Source organism: Heliangelus exortis, chromosome 6 (assembly GCF_036169615.1).
Source record: "Heliangelus exortis chromosome 6, bHelExo1.hap1, whole genome shotgun sequence".
Taxonomy (NCBI): Eukaryota; Metazoa; Chordata; class Aves; order Apodiformes; family Trochilidae; genus Heliangelus; species Heliangelus exortis.
This window is the reverse complement of record NC_092427.1, coordinates 9,387,539-9,407,174: the sequence shown is the minus strand read 5'-3', so window position 1 is coordinate 9,407,174 and position 19,636 is coordinate 9,387,539. Positions and strand designations below refer to the sequence as shown.

The following is a 19,636-nucleotide window of genomic DNA, read 5'->3' as shown; positions in this document are numbered from 1 at the left end:
CACTGTAAATTGTGAGAACGTTTTTGTCATGGGTAAGAAACATGCTCAAGTCCTAGTGTGCCTCTTAAAAGATCAACCACTTTCCTTAGGACCTGCAAAGCCAAGACCAGTGTGTACATATTTAAGCAGCTGTTTGTAGTCAGAGAAACTGCAGACATCCAGACCTGCATTCTGAGCAGCCTCCTGCCAATTAGACAGCAGAAACTTAACAGCTACTAATTTCTTTAAAGTGAGCACAGATAGTACGTAACTAGTGTAATGCAAGCTATTCTACAGTTTTATTTTCACCCTGTTTTTCCCTTTTCTATCTCTCTGAGCTTTTTACAGTTTGTCTACACTGATCTCCTCTCTCTGGATTGAATTTCTTTGCTTAGGGGTTTTACATATGACTGGGAAGAAGTCTGGCTTTTAGGAACATAGTATGTATTGCTGCATTTTCTATTTCTTCCACTAGAAGATCCATGTTTTTCAGCACAGACAGCCTGAAGCACTCTTCAAAATGAGCCATCAGCTCACTATGGATAAATCCCATTTTGTCTGATATCCAGCATGCCCACAAGACAGTGGCAGCCATCTCAGCTGAATGGTGATGTGCTGAGAAACCTCCAGTGAACTGTAATGCTCAGGGTGTAGTTCCTAAGGTAGGAATTCATTGCTCCAGTCCATCACCCTTTTGCCAAGAGAGCTGTAGACTGAATTAAAGCTCTTAGCAGCTAATTAAATCTACAGTCAAGTCTGAGACTTAGTGACTTACCTGCAATATTTTAAAGTTAGGTCATAACTAAGAAAACAAAATTAGAAGAATTTGTTCATGAGGACTTTTCACATTTTATTTGATAACAGTGGGCTCTAAAGAACTACCAAACTATTTACATGGTAGTACTGTGGTTTTCTGGTCCTTCACACCAGAACAAAATGAGCAGGTACATCACTGAGGATTCTCTTTGGAGCAACTGCTGTGGTTGGTGTAATTACCACAGTGAGAATCCTTGCCAGAAGTGGTGGTGGTGGTTCTCTTACTGGTGGTTCTGGTGGTTACTGGTGGTTCTCTTCTCATTGCATCAGGAGCTGCTGACCTCACTGAACATGTAGCTGGGACACAGGAGGCCTCATGCATTAACAGGGTAAGTGCCAAACTCTGGACTTCATAAAACAACTCTTAACCCAGAATAAGGGTTTTATTAAGTGCTGTCAGTTTCAAGTTCTCCACATGTTTTTGAACCTTCTCTCTGAGCTTGTTGGTTTGAGGCTCAATCTGTTCCTCTGAATGGCTGTGCAGGTCTCTGCAAGAAGTTTAAAAAGGCATTTGTATTTATAATAGCCAGGGGAGCTACTTCTGAATGCTGACAAAAGCACAGGGAGAGACACTCACACATACTTTCTCTCTTGTTTTATAATGAACACAGAGGGTGTTCCACTACTTACGAAGAACTGGAAAAAGAGTGAAACTGTGAACAACCATGGCCTGACAACATGGAAAGCAAAAGGCCTTTACAGTGTCCAGTTTACAACATTTTAGGCAGCAGGTAAATTCTGTGTTTATTAAAATACAATGTTTGTTAGTGGAGTGTGAAGCTTGGACAGCAGAGCAAATGTGAGCCACCCCTAAGAAGAGCCTGAGAAAAATCATGATGCCAGGGGTTCATTCTGAGGGCTCATTTCTCTGCCAACATTAATAAATATCTAACCAAAAAGGTCACTGAAAAGCAAAATGCCACTGGCACAAGAACACTGAATATCTCCATGAAGGCAAGAAAACTGTCTGGAGTGTTAGACCATTTTGCTAACACTGAAGTCAGAGACATGCAGGCCAGTATGTTCCATTCACAGCTGCCTTCTGACGTTCAGCCCAGAGATCACATTTGCAGTACAAATTTGCTCAAAGCACCAGACCTGCATCCCACTCATGATGGAGCACCTAGATCACCCTGGTATGGCTTTTTAATGTAATTCTGAGGGGTATGCTTATCTTCAGATTCCTTCCCATTCCTCTCCTGTAATTTCAAATTATACTTACCTTTCTTCTTTTTCTGATTGCTCTTTGCCTTCTTCTGAGAATGCCTGCCCAACTTGTGGAAATTCAGCTTTCACCATCTCCGGAGTAAGAGTGATTTTGAATTCAGTTTCACCTGTCTCACTAAAAATTAATAAGACATAGAATAATCAAGCCTTATCCTTTTAAAAGCATGTTTTAGCCAACAACAAAAAAGTATGTTCTATGCAAGAGGAACTTTGTGCTTTTGCCTTTGAGGGTCTCTTGGGGCAGCTTTAGATACATCCATATGAGTGGTTAAAACATAGTCAATCACACTGAAAACAAAATAAGAGGAGAAACTTACTGGTCAATTATGTTCTCCCTGTCTCTCTCAGGTAAGTCATCCAGCATTGGTGGCACATCTCTTGGAAGCATATCTAAACTGTAAGGATCCCTGTGATGGCAATGACATTAGTTTAAGATGGGCAGAGAGTAACTGCACTCAATAATTATCTTTTGAAGCTTCACAGTAGTTGTAGTTACAAAGAAGTTGATGTACTTTTAAATACTTCTGGAAACTGATGTGATATGAGGGAATGTGAGCCTGAGAGACATGGGCTACCACTAGGTGCAGGTGCCCATACATTAAAGGTTTTACCATTTCTACCTCTGCAGGAGAGACAAAGCTTGAACCTCCTGGGGTCTTTTGGCACTGAATCAAAAAGGATTTGGGATAAATGTTATTGGAAGTTCAAAGTGGAACTCTCCTTCTAGGGCTAGGTATTAACTCTAATGATATTGTTCTTAACCTACCCTTCAAGGAGGTCAGTAGGGGTTTTCCCTGTTGGTTTTGGATTTCTGAGCAGCATTAATTCCACCCACAGGCCCACTTTTATCTATGGGACCAGTTACTGGTCAACAAAACCAGACAGCAGAAACTGATGCAGGGGAGAGACACTCCATATTAAAATTCTTTCTTACCTAGGTGTTGAAGTTGTCAATGAGGGAGTGTTAGAAAAAGTGGAATACAGCACAGGTAAGAATCTTCTCCATTCCATTACTCCACAAATCACTTCCTGAAATGACAAGTGCTACAGTGACCAGAGCACTAACACACAGTGCAGTGGGGAGAGAGGCTTGCACCACAGAGCACCTAACTTCTTGGCTGAGAACAGAATTTGGGGAGCTGCAGTTCATCATATTTAAAAGATGTTTCCTCCACTGCAAGATTATGAAAAGAGACCATGTCTATTGTAAATAGATAATGAAAAGCAGGAAAGAGCAGAGAAATACTCAGGGATAAATAAAGAGACATGGATAAAGCCTAACAAGAACAAGTTATTATGACCCATATACTGACTATTTAGATGCATGCATAATTTATATTTGTAAATGTTTTCCATCTAGGATGACCATCTTCCTTTTTGATTCCTTGGAGCAAATCTCAGCAAGAACATATCCAAGTCAGGTATCCCATACAATAAACCCAAAAAGCTGTACCTTGTGATGCAGAAATTTCTTTTGTGTGACTGGAATACTGGATCCTTTGGGGCATTCCTTGGTAAAGGTATATTTTGGATGAGGACAAAGATGATATTCAATATTTGTTTCAGAATAGGCCAAAGGAGGTAAAACTGGAATTAATCCTGGAGTGGGGTTCTAAAAATAATGAAGAGACAATTGTAGCAAGTAATTCTGAGCACCATAAAGAACTAAATTGATGAAAATTCAGTTCTTACAAATGAAGTCCCTAGATTCATACCATTGTCTCACTGTGACTGTTCCATTCAGTTCAACCTTTTGTTTCCTATCTCTCCCCTTAATCACAGACCCATGATCTGGTCCATCCATACTCTCTGCTGTCTAAAATACAGCAATTTAGGTGTTGTTCCCAACTTTGGAAGAAAAAAACTGGCTACAACAAAATCCATTGCTAATTTTCAGAATCAAAGGATGGGAACTAGCCTTGCTGTGGTGGAAGTTAGGGAGCATTTTGCCATCTCTTTCAATGCACCAGCAATCTGTTTCTCAGCAGAGTCAATGCTGGGTAGTGTGGGATCAGGCTGTGCCTGGCTCCTACACTGACATGACAGAGGGATGAAAGAGCTGCACAGAGGATCTTACCACTAAGTTCACTGGAGTCGTGGCCACATGCAGTGAGGACAAGTCTGTACCATATATCTTATGCCAAAACCACCTGCCTAGCACACTGGGCTCTGGGCCATTGCAGCCAAGTCATGCTGAGAGACAGAGCCACCCAAGCCAGACACAGTGCCAGGCTGGCTCAGAGGTGCTGCCTGTACCCACAGCACTGCCCTGAACTACACAGCTGTCCCTGCCTGCTCAGACACACTTCAGGGACCTCGAGGCTGGGAGGGAAATGGCTTCTGTAGTTGGTGCTAAGCAGCACAATCTACATGATAATTAAGTAATAGAAAATCCTCCTATGCATGCGATTGTAATTTTTTTATCTCTGTGCCTAATAATTTGGAAATATTTGGGATGCTATGAGAAGTGTTGGAAACTCTGGGGCAGCAGGACACAATGTGAGCAAAGAGTTTGACTTCACTTTTCCCAGTTTCCCAGTTCCCCTCTTTCCCAGAGGATCAGGCAGAACTGGCCTCCCCTAACTGAAGAGAAGGAAGAGATTGCACCTTTACCACGTTCCTGGCCAAGAGCTTGAGGTTATAGAAGGACTGAGATGCTGAGGTCATGGCTTTTCTTTGAACATTGAAATGGAGAAAGAAATGGAAAAGAAGAGAGGGGCCCCAGGTCCCCCTGGGACCAGTGACCATTGTGAAGAGCACAACTGGAAGGGTCTCCAGTTCCCTGACATCACTGACAACTTTGTCTTTTCATCCCTCTCCTAAACTGATCAAATTCTACTTTATAGTGAAATGGTGCCCTCAGTGGGAAGAGATCTCTGACTTCTACATACCAGGGCTTGAACCTTGAAGGATTACTCCCACTCTGGATAGTCTTACACCAATCTGAGTAAGACAACTGCCCACCAATTCCACATCAGACTTCTGATGAAGGAATGACCTTTCTGCCTCCTTTCTCAGGCTCCCTGTGGATGTAAACTTCTACTTACAAAAATGCGAAGTGGGTTGCTCTCCATAGGGTAGACTAAAGCTTGAGGAGGAACCAGTTTTAAGAGGCTGCTGTCCCTTTCTGCTACTTCTTCTGGTGATGATTTGTGCAAATCTGTTCTCTGGGAGATCTGGCTAAACTGCTCTTCAGGAGAAGCAACTGCTCCAACCAACTCATCCTTGGAAAACATAGACATCAAAGGTTTTCAGAGTGTAGTAAGCCTTTTTATATAAAACTTTGAGAGAAAACTGTAGAAATTACAAATATTTCTACAAATAACTATACAAATTTAGAGTTGGTAGAGACTTCAGCAAAGTCTGCATTTGAGATGACTTGTTACCTGGGCTGCCTGCCTCAGTGGTTGGGTAGGTCTGATGACTGAAGGCTGAAACTTCATAATTCTGGCATGCCGAGGAACCTAAGTGTGAATAAAAAAGATATGTTGCAGCAGATTAAAATAATCACTTTTGATTAAGTCACAGATGGAATGGACTATTCCAGCTTTAACCCTTATCCCATGTCTGTGGTAAAAGATACCTGGATCACTATTTTGGAACATGGTATATGACCAAAACTTTGAGAAGCCTTACTTCACCAGAATAAACTGAACGAGTGCACAAAGGAAAAATTCCATTCTTGCTTTTCTATGAGATCATGGATTTTACAGTTTCTTGATCAAATCCCCTGAACTTAACTGGGTGGAGAAAAGCTGTGTTAAGTAATATGCATAACACTGACAGATGAAGCAATGTGTAACAAGGGGAAAAGATGATACAAGAAAGCTTCTGGGTTTAGAATTCAGGAGAAAAAATGTTTCTGTAACTTGAAGTTGAAAAAATGTTATATATTTCAAGGAAGTATTTGCATTTCCTGTGCAGGAATAAAGGAGGGAAGCATGCTGAACTGGATGCCAGTCTTCCACTACTTTCTAAAAGGAAAGACACTTTAACAATGTCACTGTTACAGAAGTCTGAAATCAAAGGAAAAAATGTGTGGCATGCAGAGCTCCCAGTATCCTCATTCATAGGAGGATTTTATTGTTTAAGATATAATAATTTCAGCTGAGGTGATTAATTTCTCTGGAAAGAGACCATTGCTGTCAACTATAAGGTTGTTCCTTTTGGAAACAGCTAAGATTTGTTTCTAATGCTAATCTAACAGCTGTATTAAGGCAACATTTCTACTGGGCTGCATACTGGGGCCACTGAATCAGGCAGAAAACACATCTCTCTGGATTAGTGAAAAACAGAAATGTGATACAGCTGAGGGAGCTGTAGTGACTCACTTTCAAGTCGTAAAAAGGAAGAATGTGTCTGACTTTCCCATCTACAGATTTGATAGGAACTAAGCCAGGAGCATCAGGTGCCTAAAATAATATGGTGTTTAAAACCCACTATAAGGTAGGCATTTGATTTTGCATTGGCAGCAATCCATCAGCACAGCTGACAGATAACATATGGAAATAATTATGCAAACACTTTGTTTGACAGTTCTCTTATCCTTTTTAGGATTTTGGTATTTCAGTTATTTTTAAGTTATTTTCTTCTGCAAAATCACAGATGTTAACTAACTCTGATCACTAATGAATTACTCAGAATTTTAGAATGCAATTAAGAGAATGCAAAGATTTTTTTTTTACTGTTTTCAGCAGCATCCTTAATTAATTTGTTGGAATCCCAGAACACCAGTCACATTTTAAATCTATAATAAAGGCAGTACCAGGCCTGGGGTCAATGTCTTCAACAACAATCTACCTTGAGTGTTGGCCAACTTTTTTGTTACTGTACCTACCAAATCACGGCGAGAACTGGAAAAGGGAACTTCAGAAGGCAACACACGATCTTCAGTGCTGAGAGAAGAAAAGCCCTGAGTTTCTTCACTCTTCTCTGGTCTGCTGAAACTCCCACCTTCTGCCATGAATGGAAAGCAAATATTACTGTTTTGCAATACACCTTCATACACTGTTTCAAAAATAGCATCAAGCCACAAAATACATTTAAGATCTTCCTAAGACAGTATGTCTAGTAATTTTAATATAAAAATTAAGGTAATGTTTCCTCAAGGCTTTAATAGCCACATCAACAAGATGCAGGCACAATACCTTGACTATCAGACAGATCTAGCTTCTCCTTTTCTAAAAGGACATCACAGCCCCCTCATTCCAGCATGGTCCTCTGTCTCAGTCCATTCATCAAGGCAGAGACAAATCAGAAGCCCACTCTTACAGTAACTGCCATTATGCCTTCTATTTGAAGCATCCCTGCAACTCTTGCAAACTGGGAACTAAAAATGCCCACTGGCAGAAACAGGAAAAGACCTGATATGGAGAAGTGTTTCAGTCTCAAATTGTTTTTGTAGAAGGGAGTGGGAAATGAGAGACATAAATTGTCTTCAGTCATCAGTATACTCAACTGTGAGCCCCATCCAAGTCCAGTTTTCATCTGTGTTAAAGAACAAGGGACTTTTCCCAGCCCATAATTTCATTTCACTGTAAAGTGATTGCCTGAAAGCACTTGGATGAGAAAATTATAAACAGGAAAACTCAGCCCAGTACCAGCCACCCAGGCATGTAACTCATGGCTCCCATATCTCATTTCACTGAGTTCAGATATTTTGCTTTCATGTCATTCAAGTGTCAGACCTCATTCAAGGTCAGGTTGGACAGGGCTCTGACCAACCTAATCCAGATGAAGATGTCCATGTTCACTGCAGAGGGGCTGGACTAAAGGGATCTTTAAAAGTCCCTTGCAAACCAAAGTATTCTATGATTCTGCCTTGTCACACTTCTCTTCTTAGTAAGACTCCTTTAAAAGGAATTTAAGTTTATATATAATAGACCTGACATGCTGCAGTACAACCTAAATTATCAAAATTCATGGTGAAAAATATCACCTTTTTCTTCTACTCCTTACCAGACACAGAGCTTTCCTTCAAACCTCTGGCTTCTTTGGTTTGCCCACGGAATAGAAGCAGTAAATTATTTAGCCGAATCTGATTTGTAATCTGAAAGAATGATTTCAAAGTTCAATATTAAGCCAAAAACTCTAGATTTACAGCCATAGAAACACATATACATTACAACTGTATTTATTCCATAGACCTCACTCAGACATCTCTCTCAGAATTTTTACTAAGATTTTCTCTTTAGGAGGGAGAAAAAGTGGAAGGAGAGCTGTTAAATAGATCTCAACTTTACTGTGACATTATGCAACAGAAGAGTCAAAAATTTCATTTAGTCTTATAGGTTAATTAGACTTTCTTTAGCCAGGTCTTAACCCTGTAGCTGTGTCTGTTGGCACATACAGATTTAAAAATGGGCAAACAGCCAGTTGATCAGTTGGTCCTAATATTGTGAATAGACTGGAGAAGAATATCCAAACCCAATACTAAAAGAGAAGGACATTTCCATATTGCTTACTGCATTTAGATTTACTGGGAAAAGAGCAGTGGAGATGCAAGGTACTATTTAAACCAAATGAGAGAAGTTATTTTACTAATTAGCTTTTGGTTTTCAGGCTGGAAGGAATCTTTGGAGGAGCTAGTTCAACCTCCTGTTTAAGCAAGGTTAGAGATGAGATCAGGCCAGGTTGTTCAAGGCTTTATCTGGTCTGGTCTTGAAAACACTCAAGAAAGTAGACTGCACAACCTCTTCAGGCAACCAGCTCCAATAACTGACTGACCTCACAGTGAAAAAAGCTTTTTTTATACATGATCTATATTGGGCTAGAGTTACACCTGTTGTTTCTCATGTTCCCACCATGCACCATTGCAAAAATTCTGTCTCCACCATCAGCCACCTCTTCAGAGGTGTTGGAAAGTGTTGCTTTCTCCCTCTGCTTTCCCTCTCCAGGCTCCTGACAGAATGAGTGCTCCAGACCCCAACTATCTTGGTGGTTCTATAATGAACTCTAGCTTATTGATGTCTTTTTTGTACTAAGGGCTCAAAACTGGGCACCTTATTCTATATGCCCTTTGAAATATTATTTCTTTGTGCAAAATTATTTTTCACTTAAAAAAAAATCTAAATTGATCTGCATTTCTTTAATTTTGACTGCAATACTAAGCACCACCTGATTACAAAACAATTCCTGGTGAAGCAGACACTTCTATGAAACTAGCACATCCCTGGATAGCTGTGAAGCCTCCTTACATGTTAGTTTCCATGTTCTTATGTTATATTTCCAAGATGTCATGCCAGCACACTGCATTCTGGTAGTTCATGTTACCTTGTATGCTACTTTTTGAAATTTCCTTAACATCCTGTTTCTGTGGTCCCAAGGGTCATTCCTGAGCAGGTCAAATGTGGGATGGACACTTGGATACTGTATAATATTAAAAAAAAAAAAGAAACAGTAAAGAAAAAGGTCACCCTTTTTACAACTAAACAAGAGAGGAATTTCCTTCATTCCAAGCCATTCCTTGGCCTGAATCCAATTATTTCTAAACACTGAAATTAAGTCAAATGAAAATGTTTTAAGCATTGGTTGCAGAAAACAGTTGCAAATCTTGTTATATGCTTAAATTTATGAGAGAAATACTCCTGAGAGACTTTTCAGAAACAAGCAATTTGATTCTCAGTTTAGGCCTGCAGATTTCTCTGATATCAGATTATCAGAAGCTGTAGCACAGTGCTTGCCCTACTGTACTAAAATTAAAATGGGAAATACTGACAGAGAAATGGGACTATTAGGAAGAAAAGTGCCAAATATCAGTGGCTGTTTGATAGCTTAGAAGGTGATAATGACATATAGGAGGCTATAATAACATAAACAAACCTGGTCCACAGGCCGGATAACTCGTATGGAAAAAACTTGTGTTTCATTCCTTTGAAACTCCTGATCTATGACAGGATCTCCTCTTTGGATCTAATTTGTCAGGAAGAACAATCACATTAGTACCAAGCATCCCCTTAATTCTTTTCTCCCTTAAAACTGTTGGAACTCACAATGTAACACTCTGGAACTGCTTGACAAAGCACAGTCTTCATTCCCTTCTAAGGAGTGACTATTACAATCCTTGAGCAAATCAAACAAAGTAAAATAATGTCTTTTCCTAGTGAAACAAAAGTCATTTGCATAGCCAGAATCACCCAGAAAAGAAGAACTGAAGGCATATTTGGCTTAATAAAATTCACTAGTGACTTGCACTGTTTGAAAACACATGTTTGCTTAAATTTATAGAAAAAACAGCTAAGACTAACCTTATATTGCTCTTCTTCCCTCTGTCGGTTTTCAATAACCTCTTTTTTAAATTCCATAGAGACTGGATCTTTGCCTTTATGAACTTGCCTGCATTTACAGTGGAGCCAAGAAAAATGCTTTACTTAATGCACATTCTGCTTTCCTTAAAGGCTAACAGAGTGATTGTCCTCTTCCTAAGGTGTCTAGGGTTCTGTAACATTCAGCATGAGAGGAGATTTGTGGATTGCAAATGATGCCAGTGAGGTTACACACACATCCACGTGTTTTGCTTTATGCCATTTGATGTACAATTGATGTGCAATTCTGCTCAACTCATTACACATTTTAGCCTGGATTTACTGAAAACCATCCCAAAGGTTTCATTTGATCTTAAGGGCACAATATGGGATGCATGAAGGTTAGGTGAACAAGGTTTTCAGCAGGTTTTGTTTTGAATGCAACCATAACACAGCCAAAGACCTCAGTAGGTACTGCTATGGATTACCTACTGAGACTCCTCTCCATTAGAAGAGAAAAAAATGAAATTAAAACAACAGTAACATAAAATTATTATTACAACAGTAACATGAAATGGCAGCATTATGCACTTGTGGACATTGCATACACCATTCACAGAGGCCTCAGGTAAACTAACCCTAATGTTATAAATGTGATTAACTAACACGTACCACTTCAAATGATTTGCTTCCTCTTCCTGAATATTTTGCTTGACTTTTTGTTGAAATACAGCTTCCTTCATCTGTCTGGTTTGTATTCGTTCAATGCCTTGGCAAAGGGCTGCAGGAATATCAGAAAGCCACAGACACCTCAAACTAGATCAAATTTTCAATGGGGAAATCTACCCATTATAATGTAACTCTTTAATTCATAATGCTAAGGTGAAATTTCTTACTGAAACTATAACCACACTACCTCAGCAATTCTGCATCTCAGTTCCTCATTAGAAGCCTACAAATAATGCTAAGACCAAGCTGATGCTGATCAGTTACATTACCTTTTTTCAAGTCCTTCCTCCTCAGTTTGCCTGGTTTCTGATTCAAAACAGTGGCTACAGCATATGGATTTGACAAGTCTGTGGGGAATATGAGGTTCTGGTATTCTATTTCCTACAAGACATAAGTGAATAGAAACAGAAACAAGGAAAATTTTCAGCCCAGAAAAGTACTTGTGATTATTGTCTCTTCACACCTTTACTTTTTGAATAGGCCTCAGTCGTGGTTGGTTTCTTCTCCACACCATGGATTTTCCTGCAGACAAAACTCTTCTCTCTGTACAACTTCCTTGTTTGTCAAAATGTTGTTTTCTAGGTGTTAAAAGAACACATAATACTCTTATAAGTATGCTGTAAATGGTGTGTAAGTCTGGGACATTTGTTATACCCCCTTTAGATATACAGAGACTGGAAATCTGTCTCCCAGATTACAACTGGAACCCAACTTTCTAATATTCTGAGTTCACAACAAATTAAGTACAGCCCAAAAGAGGTTATTGCTTAAAACTCCTGTGTCTTGCAGGGCCTCAGCAGTAAGAATAACATAAAGCAAGCATAACAGAAGCTGAGGATGCTTAACAGTTCTTCAAGGACTTGAAAGTTCTTTTTATTTTTATTTTGGTATAATTTCACTTCACACAGATTAAGGGTGTTCCAAGCAAATAACAGGTACACTTATTAACACTCTAGTTGCATTAGTGTATTTTAAGCCTCCATAGATACAAATGCTTAAAATTATCAGAGCAAAATGGCATGAAATCCTATTCCATAGATATTTTTAGCAGTGGGCAAACATACTCAAAGATCAGTCACACATACATTAGACCCAGATGTGGCATTGATGTTCCTGTGAATACACATACATAGGGTTTTGAGTGAAACTCTGAAATCCGTAGCTGCATTGTCATTTGTGCTGTTCCATACTCAAGTGGGGAATATTTCACAGTTAATTCCACTTTCCCATTGCCCGGGATGATTCCTGGGATTAGAGAAGAAAAACAGTAAGAGTCCCTCTAACATGAGTCTATGTAAATATCCTGACATTGATTCTGGACTACATGTTTTTTTAAACAGTATCAGAGCTTGAATGGATGGCAATAGGCCTGGAAAATATTTCAGGTCTCAAAGTATCTTTCAAGACCTATCAGTGGCCAGATAACAGGAGATGTTTTGCAATAGGAGAGAGATTTGACAGAAAAACTATAATATTGCCTACTGTTGTGAAAATGATTGATCTGATGTACAAACTCTTCATTTGCAGCTGCCAGGCACTTCCTGCTTTCATGAGCAAAGCATTAGAAACAGATTCCCCTGTGTTCTTCCAAATACACAAGGCATGGAAATTGCTGAGCTACTGTAGCCAGAAGTTTTGCCTCTTATAAAGCCTGTACACAGAGCTCTAGACTGAATCTCATATCCACTGCCATCCCAGGAAACACCCAGAGCAGTGTGCTTTGTGCTCATCACTGCAATGGTTCCTGAAGCAACAGACACAATTCTACCAAATTCTTCCAGATCCCTGGGGAAAAACATGCACAGGGACAGGGACATGTTTGGTAGAGCAGAGGTCACCTTTTCCATGGTGCCCCCATCACATAGCATGATGCACAACTATTCCATAAAGACAGATACCTGTTCCTTTAATAGGGCAGGAGCCAGACAGACCTTGGGGAAAGGTGTGAAAAAGAGGTAAATGCTGGGCTTCCTGCCTCTCTCCAAAGGCCACACCAGCAAAGGGAGCAGACAAAGTCTATACAGATTGCTTGAGGCAGCCTTTGTTTAGCCAGAGATCTGCAGCTGGGCATTTACAGAAGAAATTTACCCACCACAGAGGGCAATTTGCCATGAGGCTGGAGAGGACCAATATTTATCAGCATGCATTTACCTGAAAACACTCAGAGGCAAAAGCTTTTTCTGTACAGCATTGATTACCCTGACACAAGTAACTGCACTTAATAAATATGGATTTAACATTCAGAATTTTAATTAAGCTCTATTTACCAGATGTTGGCTGGACAGTGAAGGCTCTGTGAGGCTGAATAAAATCAATGTGGAATTCAAAATCTATTGGACAGCTGCACTGCAATGGGATAACATACTCCCTACTGAAAAGAGAGAAAGAAAGAAAGAAATGAAGGAATCTACAATTGATCATCAATTACAGGCTGAAAAATTATATTATACATGATATGAACTGAATTTATCTGTGTTCAAAAGAGCAGCTTACTTATTAATGTGGAAATACTGATTATTCAGTTTTCCAAAACAGCAAAATATTTAAGATCCTTCACTCAGAGAAGAAATGAGAGCTAAATCTTGATTTGAATGCTTAGTATTTTATATCTTGACTTACTGTCTCCTACCCATACAGAATCTGATTACAGAAAAACTTATTAAATTTCAGAAGTTATTTATGTGCACCCTCACATATGCAGTATCTAGCAAGTACAAACAATCTGAACTGGAGCAACAGAAAGTATAGAACCAGAAATCAGCCTCCTGCCATGCCCAGCCTGTGGCAGATGATGAGAAAAGACTGTGCAGTCTTCCTAAGCATTGAAAACCCCTGCACATCAGAATGACTGGGCTTAAACCCTGGCAGAAGTAATGATGTCCTGGCCTGATTTTAATGAAAGCCCTTTATGTTTCATGCTGGTTGTATGAGGGGTATGAGCACACATCTTTTCAAGCTGTCTTGCTTTTCTGTGCATCTATTTTCACGAATCAAATTGAAACACAAAAGCATTGCTGTAACATCATCCATCATCTTACAAAGCAAGACCACTTTACCCAGTCTTATTTCTGTTTTTTGTAAACTGTCTGACTGAAATCCTACCCTGCTGATTAGCAAAGAGTGTGCATTATACACTGTGTTCCTTTGGAAAGCACATTCTGAAATGCCTAAGGAAATTAAAAATAAAAGTCCTTTTCTCTCTGCCTTAATATGACCTGCTCATGGAGCAAATGTATACTGGGGAGGTAATTTCTTTTAAGGTATAGTGGACCTTGTATGGTAACAAAACTGACTTAGAAACAAGACAATTATGTCATCTGTTGCCTGATGGACCTTCTATACCTACAGCAGAAAGCTGGGTGTGAGAATATAGATCTTATCCTACACTTATGGAAGTAAAAGGCAGCTTTTCCACTGACCTCAGTGGGCTGTGATTGAGCCCATAGTGCCTTGAGTTCTGTACAGTACCAAGTATCTCAGAAAACTTTGATTTTAGGGAAGTTTTTAACAGCATAATGATTAAAAATACAGTTGAAAATTAATGTCTGAAACCACCAGTATTCTCTTCAGAAACTCTCAAATTCCCTCTGGAGCATCTCTGAGCATTCCCATTGTGCTGGGGAAATTGCCTATTATTTAAAATAGTATTTTGAACTCTGTCAAATCTCTTCTCTATATTTTGAGAGTATGAAAATTCTGTGTACTTCAGTACATAAGTATGAATAAGTAATGGAGCTAATAAACAGATGGTAGCTGGTTTCCTTAAAGTTCCCGAGACATTAAGTTGTACAAATAAAAGAAAATAAGATTTTTCAGATTCTGTGCATATCTCACAAAATGTGGACAAATGCCTGTTCTTAACTCACCTCTTACCAACTGATACATCAGATAGATTTATAAAGGATGGAAATTCTACAACATTCACAACAGGGTAAGCATGCACAGGAACAATTGATGTATCCTCTCCCTGAAAAAAAAGGGGTAAATCTTTTTATTTCTTACAATGAATAAATACTATTGAAAGGAAAAGTTTCTGTAGTAGTTGCCCAGTAAGTGGACATAAAACATCTTCAAGATCATCACTGTGCTGCACCTCAGGATACCAATATTCTACCTGCTTTGTTTCTATCTGTCTTTCCAAACCTGCAGCAACCTCAGAGCTCCTCTAAGCCTGCTCAGTAAAAACATTCCATCAGCATGGCACAAGGACTGATCTACTGGCACAGAAGAACAGAATAAGCAAGATATTCAACCCACAGCTCTGGGATATTTACAGTGAGAAATACTTTAAATGCTTCCAAACTTAGGGGGGATAAACCCATGTGGCTCTAGGAGATTAGCTGTACCTTTACTTTATCATTATCCTCATGTCCTAATAGTTGTTTCATTTCATTACAACTGTAAATATATTTTATAACAAATCCTCACCTGGCAGTGGATTCGGATGCAGTCATAGTAATACCTCCACTCATCAGGACAAAAATCAACAGTAACCACATAGGACAAGCCAGGGACAAGCCGGTGCTAGAAAATTACCCAAAATAACATAGGACACATGTAAAAGCTGCTTATATGACAGAAAACTGGTGCTGCATGCAAAGGAGAGTGAAGGCTTTCTGACACTCACTGTTTTGTTGTATTTGATCTGAAAATACCTTGTCTGGGGTGGTATTATGTGAGGGTTTATGACATCGCCAGAAATATTTCTCAGCTTCTGTAAAACAAAATAAAGCCAAGAGTGCAAAACACTTTACAATATGAGGTCAATTGAGAATGCCAACTGTACTTTTTGTGAGAGTACCCATAGCAAAGAAGCTGTACTAAACAAGGAAGCAATAATTTTTACTTTAGCAGAAATAATGCTGAATGTGCTCTGAATTTAAAGGAAAAAAAAAAAAGTATGTGAACCTAATAAAAATGTGTTCTGTGTTTTTATTCCCTGGACTCAAGTAACAATTCCCTACCTAGGAATCAAAGTCAGTGTCTTGCTAAAGAAGATGCTCATGTTGAATCAAATCCTGGTCCAATTTTCCTTATGTGCAAAAGGAACAAAAAATGAAACAATCTGCTGGCATTGCTTTTACATAGGCCTGAATCAACAGGAACTGTGTAATGTCCCCTGGTTTTGTTTCAGATCACAAAGCAACCAGCAGCTGTGAAGTCTCCTGCATCTTGTTTACCTTCATTATATCTGGAGAACCTATTCCACCATAACCACCCAACCTCTGCCTCAAAGCACTCACCACATGAATAAAGAAGGCAGAAAAACAGCAAAGAGAAGGCAATACCCAACCTTCTCACAGGGAAAGGCAATCAAAACTACACACTGAGTTTCTTTCCTTAGATTAAATCACTCTTGGCAGACGGCCACGGGTGCTTTCAGAAGTTTCCCAGCAGTGAACATGTTTGCAGACACAGTGACAGCCCAAGTACATTTTTAAGGCAGACTCCTTTGTTCATGACATGCAAGTCACATAATTGCTAACACTGCTTGCAGACACAGGAAACAGAAAGGTAAACCAGAGAGTGTACAAGGCAGTGATGCACACAGCACAGTGCTCATCTGTTTTGTTACCACAGGGCCACTGATTTTAAGTGTTGCTTTTCAGAGCATTCCAGAGAGTAAAAGGCCTCACGACCACCAGCACTGTACTCAGCTTCTGTTATCCTTTTATAAGCCTCCAGAAGATCCCTGCTCTGACACTTACCAGTGTCTGCTGGTGATGTTTTCCAACTTCATACCCTCCGTAGTGTAACACAGCAGGCTCAGCCTGTATGACCTTGCTCCTCTGAAGGTCTGAATAAATTTCTAGAGGCAGATAATAAAACAGGGAGAAAAGAAGACCAAGTGAAACACACATGATGGTTGTTACTTACATTGATATATTTATGCTGCACACAGTGTTTTATAGAGAAAAAAATGAGACAGATTATTTCTCCTCTTAAGGAGACATGACTCTTTACATGGAAAGTTTGCCAAAATAGAAAAGTGTCTCCTAAGATCACTGCAAGGCTGGGGTACAATCAGAGAGCACAAACTTACTTGATTCCAGCAGGTGATGGGGGACAGCATGTCTTTTTGTAGGTTCCTCCACTAGGCTGTGCAGAAGGACACTGGGCATTTGCTTGAAGGATTCTTCAGCAGTGGGGATTTCTGTGGAGGCTGACTGAACCACATCCATGTTAGGAAAGAAATGGAGTCCAAATGGTATTAAAACTCATCAGCACCTGGGGGCAAATCAAAACAGCACAATGATCAAAGTGTTTTCCATTGCATTGGTAACGCGTTGCCTAAAAATGCCTAAAAACTCCTAAAAAAACCCAGAAGGGGGAGGGAGTTTCTTTCCTACTGAAGAAGATTACCATGTGTGAGCCAAGTACAAGGAGAAGGTGATTCCAGGAAACCTTGCTCCACTGCAAACTCCAGCACTTTGGGTATGTTCATCTGTTTTAGGCTTATCAGGGACATTTGGCTCTCAGGACTGTGTAAACCATCTCTCTCTTCCCTCCTGTCCCCCAGCACAGACAAGAAGAGCAGGTTCTTCAGATAATCCCACCACCCAAACTGATTTCCAGAGAGCTGTTTTTCCAGTCTCTCCCGAGTGTTTGGGTTGTTAACTTGCAGATTCATTTTTAATTTTAAAATATTAATATGAGGGATAAGAAAACTGGCATTTGAATCTTTTGTTTGGATAGCTTTGGGTTATTTGCTTAGTGGAGATAACTGTAAACCCAGAGGGCCATAGATACTATAGATCCTGTGTTAAATAAGCACAGTTATCAGATCATAAACTACTCTAATGACAAGTGCAAATATTACACAGTAAGGACACCAGACACAATCCATCCACAAAAAATTATCTTCATAAATATAGCACACAGCCTTTGGCTCTCCTATGAACCAGAGGACTGAATACTGAAAAAGACAAGATGCAGGCCTCAAGAAGGGGGTTGAAAACCCTTCATTTTGTAGTCCTTCATGAACAGGAAGAGGGGTGCATGGCTCAGGATGGTGCCACAGTAACACCAATGCACATATGGACAGTATGGACTCCTCTGCCAGGCTCTAGTCCAGAGGCACCTTCCTGCTCCTGGAGCAGGGGCACAAAAGGCTGACTGACCACAAAGTTCACTTGTATGATCCTGTGTGTGACCTGCACTATGGCACCACATCAAGATTCAACAGTACCAAAGTTGAGTTGTTATTACCTGGAGTGGTATTGTGTCTGTTTTATTGTTTTAACACTTTCATAATGGCTTGAATGAAGGGCCCCAACCTAAAATTAATACTTTTCAGTAAATGTTTGAGGGAAGAAGGGCAGAGGGGTGATCATCAAAGTGATGCCCAGCGTACCTGGGTCAGTACTTTTGAGGACCGAAGAGGTCCACCTCCCCTATTACATTTTATGGTCTCATCTCTGGCATTTGTGTGGTTTTCTAGTCTGTTTTAATTCTTCCAGGCAGAAGCTGAGAGGTGCTTCAAGCTCATAAAGTGCTGTTTTGATTTACGGCCTTGTACAGTATTAAATAATAAATAAGCAAGAAGCTTAAAATAATGTGCTACCAGAACCCTTGCCTCAATAATATTTTCCACTACCCAGCTCCAAGTACAAATTTTCCACTTGCAACAGAAAATCTGTAAGAGGAACTATATTATTGTGCACAACAGTAAATTTCTTACAAGGGACTGAGGCCAACCAAACTCGGACAAAGGCATGCTATGAAATTCTAAACATAAGGCATACATTCTTTCCACTCGTGCTGTTCAACTTTAATTTATACAACTGCCATCCTCCTCCTTCTTGGTTGGCATTCCTCACCAGGAACACAAGGTTTGAAAAGCTGTAGACAGACTTACATTAGCAAAGGATTCCCAGTGTAATCTTACCAGTAATTTAAAGTGATGCTACCACCATCACTCACCAACTATAACAACACTGCAGTATTCCTCAAAGGGCTAATACAGGACAAATGTTTAGGTGCCAAGGTCCTGCAATCTCTGGCTGATGGATGTTCTTAAGTTAAAGCCACCAACAGGAGAACTTGGAACTGTGAAATCCTGGCTCCCTTGGAGGCAATGGCAAAACTCACCTCAGCTCCCCTCAGGCCAGCAAATCCCCTCAGGTATCACCCTTCTTCTGTCAGCACTTGGGCTTTCTACTCCCTCAGTGCTTCACAGAGCTCCCTGCACACCTCACCATCCGAAAGGGATCCAGTTTGATGACCTTACAAGACTGCGTGAGTCTTTCGGAAGCACCGACGTGCTTTAGGAGCAGCACAAAACTTGCTTTTGAGGTCCACTCTATGTAATAAGGCTAGCAGAGCTGCTTAGCCGCCAGAAGGGCTTCACAACAGGCATCCCTACCTCTGCCACATTCTCCTCAACCTCCCGCCAGCCCTGGGGGGAGTTTCTCGGTCGCGCACCAGCCCCTTCGGGCCTTTGCAATCGCCTCGCCACAGGCCAGGACAACCACCCCGTCCGCCCTCCCGCCCTGCAGGGAGTCCCTGCCTCCCCTCACAGCGGCTCACGGCCACTGGCCCGGCGGACGGACACTCCCGAACCCGGTATCAGGACAACCCCCCGGAGAGCCGGACAAGTGGCCCGGCCCGGTCCGGCCCGGTTCGATTCTCACCTCAGGCCG

General features: G+C 40.4%; 1 protein-coding gene across 1 annotated transcript; it reads right to left on the bottom strand.

The window, feature by feature from the left end:
- Nucleotides 1-804: 804 nt before the first annotated feature.
- On the bottom strand, nt 805-19,486 carry CFAP221 (cilia and flagella associated protein 221). Its single transcript, XM_071746555.1, has 23 exons — nt 19,086-19,486; nt 17,038-17,222; nt 16,703-16,803; nt 15,622-15,708; nt 15,423-15,518; nt 14,861-14,961; nt 13,262-13,365; nt 12,080-12,239; nt 11,458-11,572; nt 11,264-11,375; nt 10,938-11,046; nt 10,269-10,356; nt 9,844-9,933; nt 9,295-9,390; nt 7,981-8,071; nt 6,860-6,978; nt 5,409-5,486; nt 5,070-5,246; nt 3,476-3,634; nt 2,957-3,051; nt 2,340-2,429; nt 2,018-2,137; nt 805-1,283 (listed from the first exon to the last, which is right to left on the bottom strand). The coding sequence occupies exons 2-23, from the start codon at nt 17,174-17,176 to the stop codon at nt 1,160-1,162; spliced, it is 2,451 nt and encodes an 816-aa protein (XP_071602656.1). The 5' UTR covers nt 17,177-17,222; nt 19,086-19,486; the 3' UTR covers nt 805-1,159.
- Between the last annotated feature and the right edge of the window lie 150 nt (nt 19,487-19,636).